The 15479-nt window shown below is 36.3% G+C and overlaps 1 protein-coding gene across 1 annotated transcript; it reads left to right on the top strand.

The window, feature by feature from the left end:
• The first annotated feature begins 1033 nt into the window (after positions 1-1033).
• On the top strand, positions 1034-4033 carry adirf (adipogenesis regulatory factor). Its single transcript, XM_072264604.1, has 3 exons — positions 1034-1112; positions 1217-1279; positions 3930-4033. The coding sequence occupies exons 1-3, from the start codon at positions 1034-1036 to the stop codon at positions 4031-4033; spliced, it is 246 nt and encodes an 81-aa protein (XP_072120705.1).
• The last annotated feature ends 11446 nt before the right edge of the window (positions 4034-15479 follow it).

The following is a 15479-nucleotide window of genomic DNA, read 5'->3' as shown; positions in this document are numbered from 1 at the left end:
AAAATAATCAGTTCTTCCAGATAATCAAATTCAAATCCTTTGAATGAAAAGTAAGACCACGTTAAGTCTTCCATGTTGTGAAACAGTCTGCTCCCACGTCATCTTGGGTGGCTCGCCATCTTCTTTCTTGGTTCGTTGGAGGGAATGCTGGTCATCCCCATGACTGTATGTATGATTCAAACAATACATACACAAAAAAACTGACCAATCCCTTGGAATAATTAAACAGAACTTGGACTTCCATCTCTGCCAATATCGTTTCATTATAGCTGGTGCTAAATCCATAGCTTCAATAATAATTTTATCGAACTAGTTTCTCTTCTGGAGGTTTCACTTTGAGGATTTCCAGTAGCAATGGAAGGAGCTGATGAGAGTGAGATTGGTGTACATGTTTGCTGCATGGACGTGGGGGTTAGAGCCCTTTTCCATGCTGTAGGACTCCATAAAGGTAACTAATTTTCTAGTTATAATATCTAACTGTCCACTAGTACAAGCATTCAAGAAGAAAATGTTATATTAATATCAAGTTTACAATATTACACTAAATGCCAACTGAGAAAATAAATATGCAAAACATTGCTATATAAGGATAACCATTAGCTTATCTTTTTGGTAAGCAGAATCACCAATTAATGCAGTTCACACCTAGTCTAACCCATATGGTATTCACTGTTATTGAATTAGAACTCCACGAGATCGAGCAGCTGTCCTTCTCGGACCAACCCACTGAAAATCAGATGATGCCACATTTTCTGGCACTGAGTTATATCACGAGCTGTTCATTATTCTAAAGTGCTAAATCTGCAATCCATTTAAAACTGCATTCGTTTGCAAAGAAAGATCAAATGAAAATACATGGCTAAGCTGTCTTTGCTGAACACTCTACTAATCTCTTCTATTTGCAAAACATTCTGCTTCGTTAATCGTGGTTTGTCAAGCCTCTGCCTTAGGGCAAAGACAGCAAAACTATTAAACCCAATGTGAAGTTGCTGCTAGCTCACTCGCTGCATTGAGCAAGACAGAGCAGAATAACATGGCAGCAATAAAAACGTCGATTGAAGAGCTGAAGAGCAGAACACAAACGGCTGCAAAAGGAATGTCAGATACAGTAGGTTAGTAACTGGGCAAAGAGAACGAATGGGGGTGGATGCGGCACATCAGGAAAGTATAATAATGTTACTTTTTTTAATAGTTAAACTTCTTCCTCACCTTTTAGTGGAGGCAGCTCAAGAAGCAGTTCAGCAGGTGGCTGAATCATCCAAGGACACCACAAAAGCAGGTGAATTGAGTTCTCCACTCCTTGACGATTAGCCTATCACAAACATTATACCGTATCATTTCTGCTCTGTAATGGGATACAAAATGAATAAAATTAATAAAAATACTTTAAAAATATATATTAATGCAATAAAATTATAAAGTGCTCAACATTTTTGTGAGGAAAGCTTTGTAGCATAAGATTCTGTGGTAAGTCCACAAATATTTTAATGCATTCAAATATTATCAATTGAGATTTTCAAAACAATTCATTGTAGGATGTAAACAGAAAATGTTGGAAATACTCAGTAGGTCAGGTCGCTGCTGAGAGAAAACAATAGAGAAAACAAAATGCTTGAGTCAGAGGCATTTCATATTTTTGAAGGCCATCCATCTAAAGCTAGCATTTGGCACTAGTAATGACTCACTGCTAAATTGAAAAGAAGTTTCCAACAGAGATGTCCTCCCCAAAAGCATCAGTTCTGCAGAGTATTTGGCATCCATCACTTGTGATGTCTACAATTTGGCTGAGTAGCTAGTTACATTAAAGAATTCTCTCAGTTCATTGAAAAAAAGGCAAAAGTGTATATTTTATAATTAACATCAAACGTTATAAAAGATGCCTCCATATAATTGCACAGGCACAGTACAGCATCAAAGTTCTTGAAGTAGGAGCTGAAATAATAACATTTAAATATTTTGAAATATTCAGATGAAGAAATTATAACATAAAGGTTTAGTGGTTGCCAAATTAATTAATTCTTAAGTCACAATGTTTAACATTTTCAGGATATTTTACAGAGGAACTAATGTACAAATGGGATAAAATTGAAGTCAGATCAAGTTTCAGGATCATAAGTACGAGAAAGTCTGTAGATGCTGAAAATCCAAAGCAACAGACACAAAATGATGGAGGAACTGAGCATGTCAGGCAGCATCTGTGGAAATGTTTTGGATCAAGACCCTCTGACCTGCTGAGTTCCTCTAGCATTTTGGGTGTGTTGTTCTAAACTGCACCTGCATGGAAATGTGAAGTTCCACCAATTGCAAGAATGACAATAGATGTAATTTAACTGGAGAAGATTCACCAGGAATTTACCTGAGAAGAAGTGTTTCAGCTGTAAGAAGAGGCTAGTTGGGCTGTTACTTTTTCCTTGGAGAAGAAAAGGCTAAAGAGGGGAACAGGGTAGATATACTGTATATTAAATTGAGGGGCATAACAAAGATATATGGCATTAAAATATCCCGCATGGCAAAAGTGTCAAAAAATAGTGGGGATACGTTTAGGGTAGGGGGTTGGAGGTTTAGGAGCAATTTGAGGAGGGTATTTTTAATTCAGAGGCATGGTTGGAATCTGGACTGCCCTCCTGGAAGCGGGTGTGGGTGGTTAAGGCAGGTACCCTCAGAAGATTTAAAAGGTATCTAGACAAACATTTGAAATGCAAGGCATAGAAAACTAAGATCAAATTCTGACAAATGTGATTAGATTAGTTGACATGGGCCCGACATTTAAAGGTCTGTTTTGTGCCAATTGACACCTCGCTTCTGCAACACAAACAGGTTCATCATCATTCCTCTACAGAAATTAGTCCATTAATCCTGTTCTTCTCTCTCTAAAAATACCAGCTTATCAATCAAATATTTCTAGCACTTTGTGTTCTCATTTAAGAATGCCAATATCTGCATGATTATGAGTTTACATCATTGTAGAATTATTTAGTTTCATTGAATGGTTTAACTTAGTGATTAATTTTTTTTTAAGCTTTTAATATTCCATCTGGTCTTAACACCATAACTTACAGAATAGTAATATTATTCTGACTGAAAACATGAAGATTAATCAATTATTATTTTAATAAGTATACATAAATAATGTTAAAGTTTTAATTGTGAGGGTGAAAGAATAGAAGTGCTTCTCCTCAAGTCAGCCCTAGCTACATCACTGAAATTGTAGAAACACCGTTTCATATTTGTAACCTTGCCTATATTTCAAACCACTATGTACTTTTCTTAAAAGATCACGTTCTTTCAAATACAAATAGAAAGAACTATAAAAACACAAAGGTTAAATAGTATCTGAAGAAATAAAGTCAAATTGATTGCAAACCTTGAATTATTATTATTATTTACATTCCTTTCTTGACCACCCTTTTTTGTGTGAGCTAGTTCCATAAATCTTCCAGTTCAAACATTTTATTTTTGTGAACCTGTTTTGATTCTAAGTGTGACTACCTTTTAGATTTTTGGTTTAATCTGACAAATACATTGTTATTGGAAGACAGAAATTATAATTAAAATTAACACTAGTTCTACTACAAATGATTTATTGATTGCTGAGCCTGCATTAAGTAATACAACAGATGGTTATCACAACCAGTGCACATTCAACATCATCTATCATTGGGCAATAACCCACAGTGGGACGCTTGTCAGTTTTTCCTTTGTAATCCAGGAGTCTCCAGGTTTTTACCACTTAGTTTCTGGCCAAATAATTATAACCTATCATGAATCCAAACTGACAACTCTGCTAGTCCTTTTTGGCTTGGATGGTCACCGGAAGAACTCATTGAAGTATTTCAAAAGTGTAAGCCAGTATAGGAGAGAATCTTAAAGTGACTATGTGGAAGTGCTGAATACTAATCACTCAAATTTGTTTTTATGTATGTCTATAGCCACTGAAGAAGCATCAAAGCAAACACAAACTGCTATCAACTCTGTTGCTTCCAAAGCACAGGACAGCATCAAAGTTCTTGGCCAGAGGCTTGTTCAGAAATAAACTTTTGGCTTTCTTTTTTGCAAAATTGAGAGGTTTCACATATATTACCATTCAATTCTGCATATTAGATATATTGCATTAGATATAATACTCAGAACTCTAAAACAAATCTATAGAATCCTTAATGGAGGAATCTTACTAAACACCCTTTTACAGTTAAAATGTGAAGATAGTTTGGCCTTCAGTTTATTTCAGTACCATTACATTGTAAAAGAGCAAAATAAAGATAGTATTTCACATATTAACATAAGAGAAATCAAATCAAAGCCGAACATTTGTCAAAGGCAGGTAACGAATACATGATAAAACAACAATGTACCTTCACAAATTAGTAGTAAAATTTCTTAATTATGCAAAACCTTCCCTTGACCCAGCACACTAAACAAGGTTTTATGTACAGTTCAGTAATGTCAGAGGAAAAAGCCACAAAAGCATTTAAGTAAATGTTGAAAAGTCCTTCATGCTAAGCTATTGAAGGTCACAAATGGTATTCAATTATGTTCAAATATATAGAAATAGAATATTTTAATACCTTCAGCCCTTATAGTGGAAGACTGAAATGTCATCATTTCAGTATGTGACACTTTTACTATGATGTGGCAAAATGCAATTTGGTAAGGAATATAAAGTGAAAGGTACTTCTTCTTCAGAGGTGAAAGAATATGCAAACTTAATGCCTTTCTACTCTTTCCACATTATTGAACAGTAGTATGAAATCTCATTTTGAATAATGTCGTCTGCTGATAAAACTAAGGGCTAAGTGTGCTAGAAAATGCAAGATTTCCAACAAAGCATTCACATGCAGTGATATCACCAGCAAGATATAGAACAGAGGAATAGGAAAAGCACATTAACAACTCACATCCTATTCATCAAAAAGACGTTTGCATATCCTTCATTTTCTATCTACTGTATCCTTGGATACCATAGTGAGCAGTTTCTTCCTTCTCAATAGTTATCAAAAGTGTTATGTTAAATATATCATAAATGATTCAAATTTTGTCTATTTCCTATAAAACAATTAGATATGGAGATTAAATAATATTTTTGAAAAATTTATCTAAATTTTAGTATTAGAGATTTTCAGTTAAGAATTGTGTGTGGGTGTTCCTGAACAATATTTTCATTTTGAGAATCCTAATGAATGCCTTTTAGAAATATTATATACTTAACGCTGTACTTAAGATTACGCAAATAGATGTACAATTACAAGAACCTTTTTCTACATATTTTGTTAATAAATATTTATGTATAATATTGAGGGCCAAATGTACTATTTGTCAAAATGATGAAGAGGGATGCAGGTCAAGGGGGCAGAGATGCTGAACATGGGGTTACTATTCAGGTTTCTATTTATAAGGTGCCAGAAATCAGTCTTCAAATCATTCTTTTCAGACCCATCCATCTGCTTTAAGTACTAAATAACAAAAGTAAGAAAAATAGGAAAAGCTGAACCAGAATGCACAGTTTATAAAAAATGCTACATTTAATAGTAATGATTTTGAGTACTGCGTAATACAGTTTAGATTTGGCATCAAAATCATTTGGCTTTTGTTTGTATTCTATGATTGAATTTTTATTAAAGGATGAATTTATTGTTAAGCTTTCTACTGAACCATGTATACTGTAAGTCCTGAAGTTAAAACCTAACTAACTTTCCTGGATTTAAGGCTCATGTAAGACTATTAATTTAAAAAATCATATTATGTTCACTGTTGTACTGAATTGCAAATGAATATTCATTGTACATTTGAACGATGGTTTTGAAAATGTTATGTAAAATTTCAACAGATAAATCTCTTGTTATTTTGGTGATATTAGATACTTTGTTACTAATATTAAATTCTTTCACTAACAACAGTTAATTATGGTGAGGGCTACCAAAAATTATAAATATTAACAGTGGGAAGTAGTTTGTAGAAATACTGGAAATGCTGCAGTATGAATCGTGTGGCATTCTGCTTGGAAGAAGAACACCATTGTGAGATAATGAATTAAAATTCTCATTGGTAGCATTTAAAATAATGTAGGCAATAGCGCTGAGGCGATTTTTCATGCTGAACCTCTTGTAAGAAAATTAGTTTTTAATATTTTCATCTTTATCAACAGAAGGAAGAGACTTCTAGCTCTGCAGTACAGGTTAAAGTGCAATTTCTAGCCCATTGACCCACTGTAACTTCCTGCCTCTCCTCTGACCCATGATGGTATTGGTATAATTTCATAAATTATTGAATCTTGTACTCACATGTTCACTTTTATAATAAACAGTTTGCATATAGTGTAATACAGGCTGTGAAATGTACATGTCCTCCCTGACAATTAAAAAACACACCACACACACTTAAATCAGAATCAGGGTTGATATCACGGACATATTCGTGAAATATGCTGTTTTGAGCAGCAGTACATTGCAATACATAATAATGATATATCAATTACCATAAGAAACATCGGCTCCATATGTCTCGAGAGACGATGGTGTGACACTTTTTCTGCTGGCTCTTGGTGTTGTAGACTTCGGGCTAGTTACACTTTGTAGAGTGGCTGTACAGCCCCACTCTAGAGTGACAAGTCTCTTTCACAGCAGCTGCAGGTGAAGGAGGAAGGTGCCCTGGGTGACGCAGCTCTGGATTTTCTTCTGGCTCTCTTGTTGATGACGTTGGTCCTTGCTACCTCAGCATATCGTACACCGATTTTGACTGCGGCCCTCCATGCTGTCCGGTCTTCAATTGTTCCCTCCCATGTGTTGAGGTCGATGCCTGCCAGCTTTGTGTCATGCTTGCAGACATCCCCCGTAGCGGAGGCATGGTCTTCCTCGTGGGTGGTGACCCTCACTCAGTTCGCAATGCAGCATGTCCTTGGGAATGTGTCCCTGGTCCATCCGTTTGACGAGGCCCAAGCTTCTCGGGCGTCTGTGGCTGAGTAGTGTGTGCATGCTGGAGTGTCAGGCTGCTGTAGAACTTCTGTGTTGATGATTCTGTCCTACCTGGAGGTGTGAAAGATGCGCCTCTTCTCTTGTCTGATCTATGGCCTCCAAGCCTCACTGGCGTAGAGGAGAGTGCCGAGCACACATGCCTGGTACACACGCAGCTTGCTCTTCTTTGTCAACTGGAGGTATATGTAAAAAATAATTAAGTAGTGCAAAAAGAGAGCAAGAAATATAAGGATAATAAGCTACCAAGTCCAGTTTCTTGTTCATTGTTTAAAAGAAATAAAATAACTGTCAAACTGAACTTTGATCTCCTCTGGGTTTGATCATTTTCGCTCTCGTTCATCTGCACTCTCACAAAACACAACTCCACAAATATCATTCCACTTCTTCCCACTTGCAAATTCTCCAGCAACTTTTGCATTGTGACAATACACACAGATAACACCAGTTTCTGTATTGTACATAAAAATTTCTTGTAGCAGCACGTTCCTGACCTCATGAGCTTTTGATGTAGCAGTTTCTACTGTTTCATTAAGCCATTCCACTTTAAGTGAACTAGCAGTTCTAATGCACTTCACTCCCTTTGCTTCTTTGGAATTCAACATAGTGAATCAATAACTTCTTCAATAAAAACTGTACCAAATAAGCCAGTTCTAAAATCTGCAGACAAATCATCGCAAACTCCATGTTGTCAACACTGTCTGCATCAGAAACCAGAAAAGGAAATGTGATTGTGTACAAACTTGAAATATACTTAACATGCTAATGAGGTAGAGGGTAACAACCTTTTGTGCATGGTTTAAATTCCTTTGTGCGTGCACACACCTTAGACAGAACAATGCTTATCATGTCGGATAACCTGCAGATCAACCATTTTCAAGTTATTTACATAGTTCCAGTGCCCATTGTGAGTCCCTTTTGAGACTGCTATTACCCAGTCTCAGCCTGGTACACCAATCCCAACCATACACTACGCAGTTAATCATGAACTCAATCTCCACCCTAGACGATGACTACTCCACTCCCAACCTGACCTTCAATGTCCCAATTCCATCCTTCTTCCCAAAATGAGGTTCTGATGCTCCATTCTTTGACCTTTTAGGTCATTTTCCACCAAACAAAGTCATTTTTCTTTGATTTCTGACTGGTGATTTATACCAGCCTGCGTTCTTTCACACCAACTTCACTAAAACACTGCAGTGATGGATAACATCTGTGTATCACATTATTATGCACTATAATCATCTAGAAACTGGTAACCTACCCTGCCTTGGTGTACTAGACACCAAAGGATCATGAGGATAGCGCAAAGAAAGATTAGTAAATGAAAGCATTTATTCAGCAAAATATTGGACTTTACCCAAAATGTAGCTGAACTAATGGCGTAAACTGAAAGAGGGCATTCTCATGGAATTAATCATTAGAAACATTAACAATTCTATAATGCAAATTTATAACGATCATTTTTTCCAGTTTTCAAATGAATTACACTTAACAAACTTCATTTGTGTTCAAAGAGAAACAGAAATTTTGAGTACACAAGCTACTGGAACAAAGAGCGTAAACCACAACTGTCAGTTTATCAATTAGACCACCATGAATACTAAATATAGCACCAAAGTTTAAAGTATAACAGTCCTTTGCGTTTTCAAAATGCAGAATACAATTCTCCAGTTAATAATATCTCCTTTCTTATTTCACTTGGCACTAAACTATTTTGAAAATTCAAAAGTCATTGAAACATTTTGGCACTTAGTTCTTTCAAAGTACTGCAATATCTATCAGAATACAATACAGGAAATGACAAAATATTGTTCTAGCTACAAGTTTATTCATTTTACTGGTGGGTATGTCCACCATAGAAAATTTGTTTTATGCAGGAAATAGTTTCTGAAGAAGTAACATATTGCAGAACATGAAGTTGTTTGAGTAGTAAGTACACCAGAATTTGTACAAATCATTGCCATCTGTTGGAGCAAATATTCCAAGGGTTATCAATTTGCCTACTGAAAATTCTTTTCCAGGATTGTCCATGAACAAAAATAAAAAAACACCTGAGAAGATTATAGAAACAAAATATTTGCCTGATATAATTTTTGACAAATAGTTAAACTTACATTTTCTCTTAAAATTCTGCATTCTGTACACTAGTGACTTCAAAATAAAGTATCTCATTCTCTTACTAGTTCTAAGGATGTCAGTAAGTATTTTGTTACATATTTTGGTTTAGAGCTTCTAGTCACCAAGGTCATTTAAGATCAGAGATAATTATATCATCAGAGAGGTTTTATAAATGCATTGATCTTGGAACGTGAGCAGTACTAGAAAGCCAGTAGTCATGTATATTGTTACTTGCCCTCAGGCATTAAGAGTTAAACATGTAGAGGATTCAAGTTGCAAATGGGCTAAACCAGACCCTTTGGTTAATGGTGGGGGTCCATGGCATAGAAAAGGTTGGGAACCCCTGAGCTAAACAATGCCAGATTTCTTTCCTGAAGGATGCAGGCATACTAATTAGATTTTGAAGACAGTGTAATAACAGTCATTGTTTATTGAGATTAATCCACAAATTACTAGCTCTATTAAGTTAAGCTTTTGATTACTTTTAAGGAATTTTTGAGCAATGAGCCCCAAGTAAATGTTCAAAATATTTAACTTTAAAATATTTAAATTTATTTCTCTTTTCACATTTTAGTGTAAACATTTGGAGTTCTGCACCCTGAGTGGTTGTGAAGAAGGTCCAGTCATTGAGTTCAGTCAAAACAAAGCCGGTAGATTTCTGTATAATCAGGGAATCAGGTGTTTGGATAGCGTAGAAAAATGAAATTGAGGTAGGAGATCATCTATAATGTTGATGAATGGCAATCAGGCTTAAAGAACCAAATGACTTATTCTTGCTTCAATTTTTTCTGTTATGTAACAACTTGCCTTACCATTCACCATTACCTCAAATACACCACGAAGTCTGTACCAGCCTTTTTTAGACAATTAAGTATAGTTCTGTATTACCAAATAACAGCATACATGGAGCTTTACTGCAAACTGAGAAGGAAATATGTTGAATTTAACTAGTTTTCACTAGATAGTTTAGAACCTAGTTCAAATTGTAAACAAAAAGCTGGAGGTGATGGAAATCTGGAATAAAATAGAAAAAGCATTGTCTTGTGATGTTATTTCTATTTTCACAGTCCACTGAAGCTTTCTGTTCTGTTGTGTATTTCCAATACTTTTCCCTTTTTCAGTTTATTATAAATTCCTTCCCTTATTATTGGTTAAAATTGAACTAATATAAAACACCACATGATTTTAATCTGAATATACTTTTTCCTATTATAACATGGTTCATTGAAGGAACTTAAATGCAGACATATTTGTTAAAGGAAGTAGAATTGCAAATTCATCCCTATTTGGTTGTCATACATATGTATTTTGACAGTGCATGCATGTTGTACTTAGCTTCCTAAAAATTGCTGCTTCAACATAAATGCAATGTAATTCTAGAAGCAGAATACAATGGTGATACAGTGCAAAAACACATACTTAGTTCTGAACACTGAGGATACATTTTTAACTCAGCCTGAAGTCTATTGTCACTACATTTATTATGGTAAACAAAAAGAAAACAAATTGAAAATGCTGGAAATCAAAGGGAAACAAGATGCTACACTCAGCAAATCAGAATGAATATGCCAGAAGAAGGGACAAATTTGCACTTCTGTTAATTATCTTTTGAGATTAAAATTTGACAGATTCTGCAATGTACAGGCAACTAGTTTGTTAGATTATCATCCATGTGATTAGGGTCAAATTATTTTTTTATTGAATTGCATATTGCATGCAATGCAATCATATTTTGAACAAAAACATTGAATTATGCCTCTCAAAAACGAGTGTATCCTACTGATACTGCTTCAGATAGAACGAATGTCTCCTTTGGAAAAGACATTTTTTAAAAATCTCTCCTGCAGTTTACCATATGTTAATGTAGACTGAGAGAGCCAGCAGAATCTCCAAACTGAAGGCTTGGGAGAGCAGGAGCCATATGCTGTAAATATGCAGTCCTTTCCATCAACTCTATTATAAGTATACATCCAGGCAATATTTTAATTAATGTATTCATAAATGACATGCAGTACTAATCTATAGGCTGCAGAATGTGTGGATTTATTGTGTAAGATTTAGGAACTCAGACTTCTATTAAATCACTAAAATGCTGCCATATGGTAAGCTGCTTTTTGGGTTTTTTTCACCAAGAAATGATTTTTATGTGTGCTCAGTGTGAGAAATCATGCACATTGTAAGTTCTGTACTTGTCTTTTGCATGGTTGAATACATTAGCAAAGCAGAATTTCAGGAATCTGGTTTGAACCACAAAGCAATGTGCACTTTGTTCCATCATGACTGGAGCTTTTAAAGTGACTGCACCTCAGCTTAATACATTGGAAGTTGTGAGATGGCTTAAGGTGAATTTGAGGAGCAAAGGATACCACCACTTTACAGATGTTGTTTGGAATCAAGGCGTGGAGGATGATACATACAAGAAATTTGACTGTCTTTAGTCTCCCTCTCATCCTAATGTTTCAGAATGTCTCATCTAAATATGGATCAGCCCCGTGGGTCCATTCTTGCATCATAAATCCTTGCACTTATAACAATCCTCTGAACACAGAAACAGTTAAAGCTATACTTCAAGGTGACATGTAAGCAGATTCTTATTTACATACTTTTAACCTACATTATTCCTTTGCCAAGTATCTGTGGTCCAGTGTAGATTCAAGACAATTGATGTCACTACTATATACAACACAGGGACATGTAATGGGTACAGAAGCATGCAAACTCCTGTGTCACTATGATGATGTGTGCTAAAGGTTTTGAACATAAAGCAAATGATTTTATCATTACCATCTTTCATATTTTGAAATCTGAGGCAATAATGTTGCTTTCCTAAACCAAGGTGGAATATTGTTAAAAGCAATTTACTTTTGACAGCATTAATTCCTCAGCATCATAGCAGTTATTATTTAACTTTAAATCGCAGATTAAACAATTGTTTGAAACAATCCTTCAAATGTATTAACCTGTGGGCATACTGTTTTCAAAGTGCTTGCCTCCATATTTTAAGTTCAGATGGCATTTAGTAAATGTCATGATATTTACATTATAAACTGTTTTTAAAATATGACTGAATTACTGATATATTTACATTTATAATGAATAAAAAAGGCAGGCAGAGGAAAAGTGATATTTTGTAATTGAAGCTCAACCCTCTGGCGTACTAATTCACTTATTCAGCCATATACAAAATAACGATAAACACAAGAAATTCTCCAGAAGCTGGAAGTCCAAAGCAATGCACACAAAATGCTGGAGGAATTCAGCAGGTCAGGCAACATCTATGGAAATGAAAAAGCAGTCGATGTTTCAGACAAAGACCTTTCTTCAGGACTGGAAAGAAGGGAGGAAGATGCCACAATAAAAAGTTATGGGAGGGGAAGGCTATCTGGAAGGTGATAGGTGAAGCCAGGTGGGTAGGAAAGATAAGGAAGGTCTGGAGAGGAAGGAATGTGATAGGAGACGGGAGAGGAAGGAATGTGATAGGAGACGGGAGTGGCCTATAGGAGAAAGGGAAGGAAGAAGAGACAAAATAACTAATTGTGTTCTCATAGAATTCTTGAAGAAATTGCCACTTTATCAATAATGAATTCAAATCTCCTTGTTTTCCTGCCAAGCATGCCTCCATGCTTTGACTAAATATTCCAGAACTTTGATACTTTCTTTAAATTATAGTGGCTGTCTGTTATGTCCGACGATGACAAGTAACCCGTGCGAGAGTTTTTAAAGTGGAAAAGCCATTGCACTGGGCCAGCTCCACTCTCTCAGCCTCAGAAGTCTGGGTCCAGTGGTACGACAAGCAACACAACTGGGGTCTTCCTTGGTTCCAGCCTTGGTTCCATGGCTTATTTTGTGCCTCATCAAGCCCTTTGCTCGCCTAGGACTGGTGCAGAGCCACTCCTGGTCACTGGATTGCACTGTAGATCTCATCCGCCCAGTCCGCCAGAGCTGTCTTTGCATGCTAGCACAGGCATGTCCCTATCTCACCAGCTATAAGGCTACCAGTTAATCTCACCTAGTTTACCCTGCTTATCAAAGCAGTGTACCGGGGTATGGCCGCTGTCACCTGCAAACAGCTACCTGGAGCTACAGGTGAGAGCTGTGTGTCCAGTGGAGTCCAAAGGTGAGTGCGTTGCCCAGTGTATGGGGTAGCACATCTGATGAAGGGGCTTATCATGTCCTTTAAATTATATCTGTAAATTACCTGTCAAAAATGATCTATTTCCTTGGACCAAGCAGACAATACTTAGCCCCAACAGACAAAGAAGGGAGACATGAGATGACTTCAATATTTCTGATTTCTCTTAAAGGCTGCTCATGGTGTAAGTGCATATACTGTATTTAGCGGTGTTGCTCACTGTGTTAAGAAATTGAACACACACTACTCATCAGGAGCCAAGCACATAAAAAATAACCTCAAGCAAGAAGAGGATTTATGGCATCCGAGGAAATGTAGCTGAAAAAGTATCATTAAGAAAAACAGAGTGAAAGATAGCAAGAAAATATAAATAACCTTAAACCAATCAAGAAATTTTCTTTAAAAACACTCCCATTTTAAATGGGAATCTGATGAGCCTTAGTTAATTGAATCCCGATGAAAGGTCACAGCCAAAAACATCGACATTTGATTCCCGTTCATAGATGCCATCTGAGCTGTTGTGTTCCTCCAGCACTTGTTGTGTTGCTCCCCCTCCTCATTTTATTTCTCACCAGATTTATTACGTATGGCTACAAGTCACTGAAGGATTTCCTTTCATTGCAATTTGGATGTGCATTAAAAGGCTCTATTTGTGAGGCCAACAGAAAATCAAACAAGTATTGAAGTGATACATGTTTTTTTCATAATTTAAATACTATTTGTGATCATTTAAAACTAACTAATTGAAAGAAATCCACCTTTCACTTCTCACTTCCATGCCCCCTCTACAACCCAAAGCTTAACATTTCAGCTAATGTTCTTTCCTAAATTCAAACATTCAACAGCAGGCAGGAAAGTATTAGTGTGGTGTTGCTTGAAGGCATCTATTCAAACTCATGTACTCATAAATGTATAGATTACAAGGAGTTTTCCCATTTGGAGGACGTCCAGAGGCATACAGAGCAAGTTAAGAACTGGAAGAAGAGGAAGAGGGAGAAGAGCAAGGCCATTCCTATCCAGAGCTTTCAGAGACCAATTATCCTACATAATACTCAGCAAAGAATGCTGTGCAAGTTGTCAGTTCTTCAGTAAAGATGTTCTCACTGAAATCAGCCACCTGCTGCAACCGTAATGCAAAGAGGTGGAGACCAAATATTAACTGTTGCAAGATGATAAACCATTGAAGAGTGAGGCAAGTGCTGACTGCACAAGGTAATTAATCATTAGCGAGCACAATTGAGAACAATGAGCTTGTTAACCCCAATCAAAATAGCCATGGTGAACTTTGGTACGAAACAACTTTGTTCCCATTGAATTGCTCATGTTTTTAAAAGGAGGAAAAAAGACTTTGATGTGAATGGAAATTAAACAAAACAGAAAAATTCCTGTTTTCTATTACCTTTAATAATAACACATATTCCCATGTGGAAATATACAAAGATTCAAAGTACATTTATTATCAAAGTATGTGTGCAGTGTACAACCCTGAAATTAGTCTTCCTCACAGCCAGCCACAAAACAAAGAACCACGGAATCTACCCATTCAAAGAAAAATATCAAACCAGCCATTCATAAAATGGTCAAAGATACGCTGCAAAGTGTTTTGAAAATCTGAAACATATTATTCTGTGTTCGGTATATAACAAAATAACTATAATATTTTCTGGCTTTATTCAGACACGTCCCTGTGTTCATTCTAAATGTCCTCATCCTTCTGTTCTCAGAATCATAGTCACTGACTGATATGACCTGAAACTTGTTGCTTTGTAACTGCAATACATTGCAAAGACATAAAATTACAATAAATTATGTAATAAATAAATAGTGCAAAAATAAGAATAAAATGGTAGGATCATGGGTTTATGGACTATTCAGAAACCTGATGACGGAAGGAAGAAGCTGTTTCCGATTCTTTGAGAGTGGGTCTCCAGGTTCCTTGACGGCAGTAACAAGAAGAGTGCTTGTCCTGGCTGATGATGGTCCTTCGTGATGAATACCACCTTCTTGAGGCACCTTTCCTGAAACTCTCCTCAGTGGTGGGGAGTGTAGTGCCCACGATAGAGCCGGCTGAGTCGATACCCTCTGCTGCCTCTTGCAATCCTGTGCATTGGAACCTCCATACCAGGCTGTAATACAACCAGTCAGAATGCTCTCCAGCATATAGCCATGGAAATTTGCATGTGTCTTTGGTTGGTAACATACAAAATCTTCTCAAGCTCCAAACAAAGTAGAACTGCTGGCATGCCTCCTTCATGATTACA

Source organism: Mobula birostris, chromosome 7 (genome assembly GCF_030028105.1).
Source record: "Mobula birostris isolate sMobBir1 chromosome 7, sMobBir1.hap1, whole genome shotgun sequence".
Lineage (NCBI taxonomy): Eukaryota > Metazoa > Chordata > Chondrichthyes > Myliobatiformes > Myliobatidae > Mobula > Mobula birostris.
Note: the sequence above shows the minus strand (reverse complement) of the source record. Positions and strands in the feature narration are given on the sequence as shown.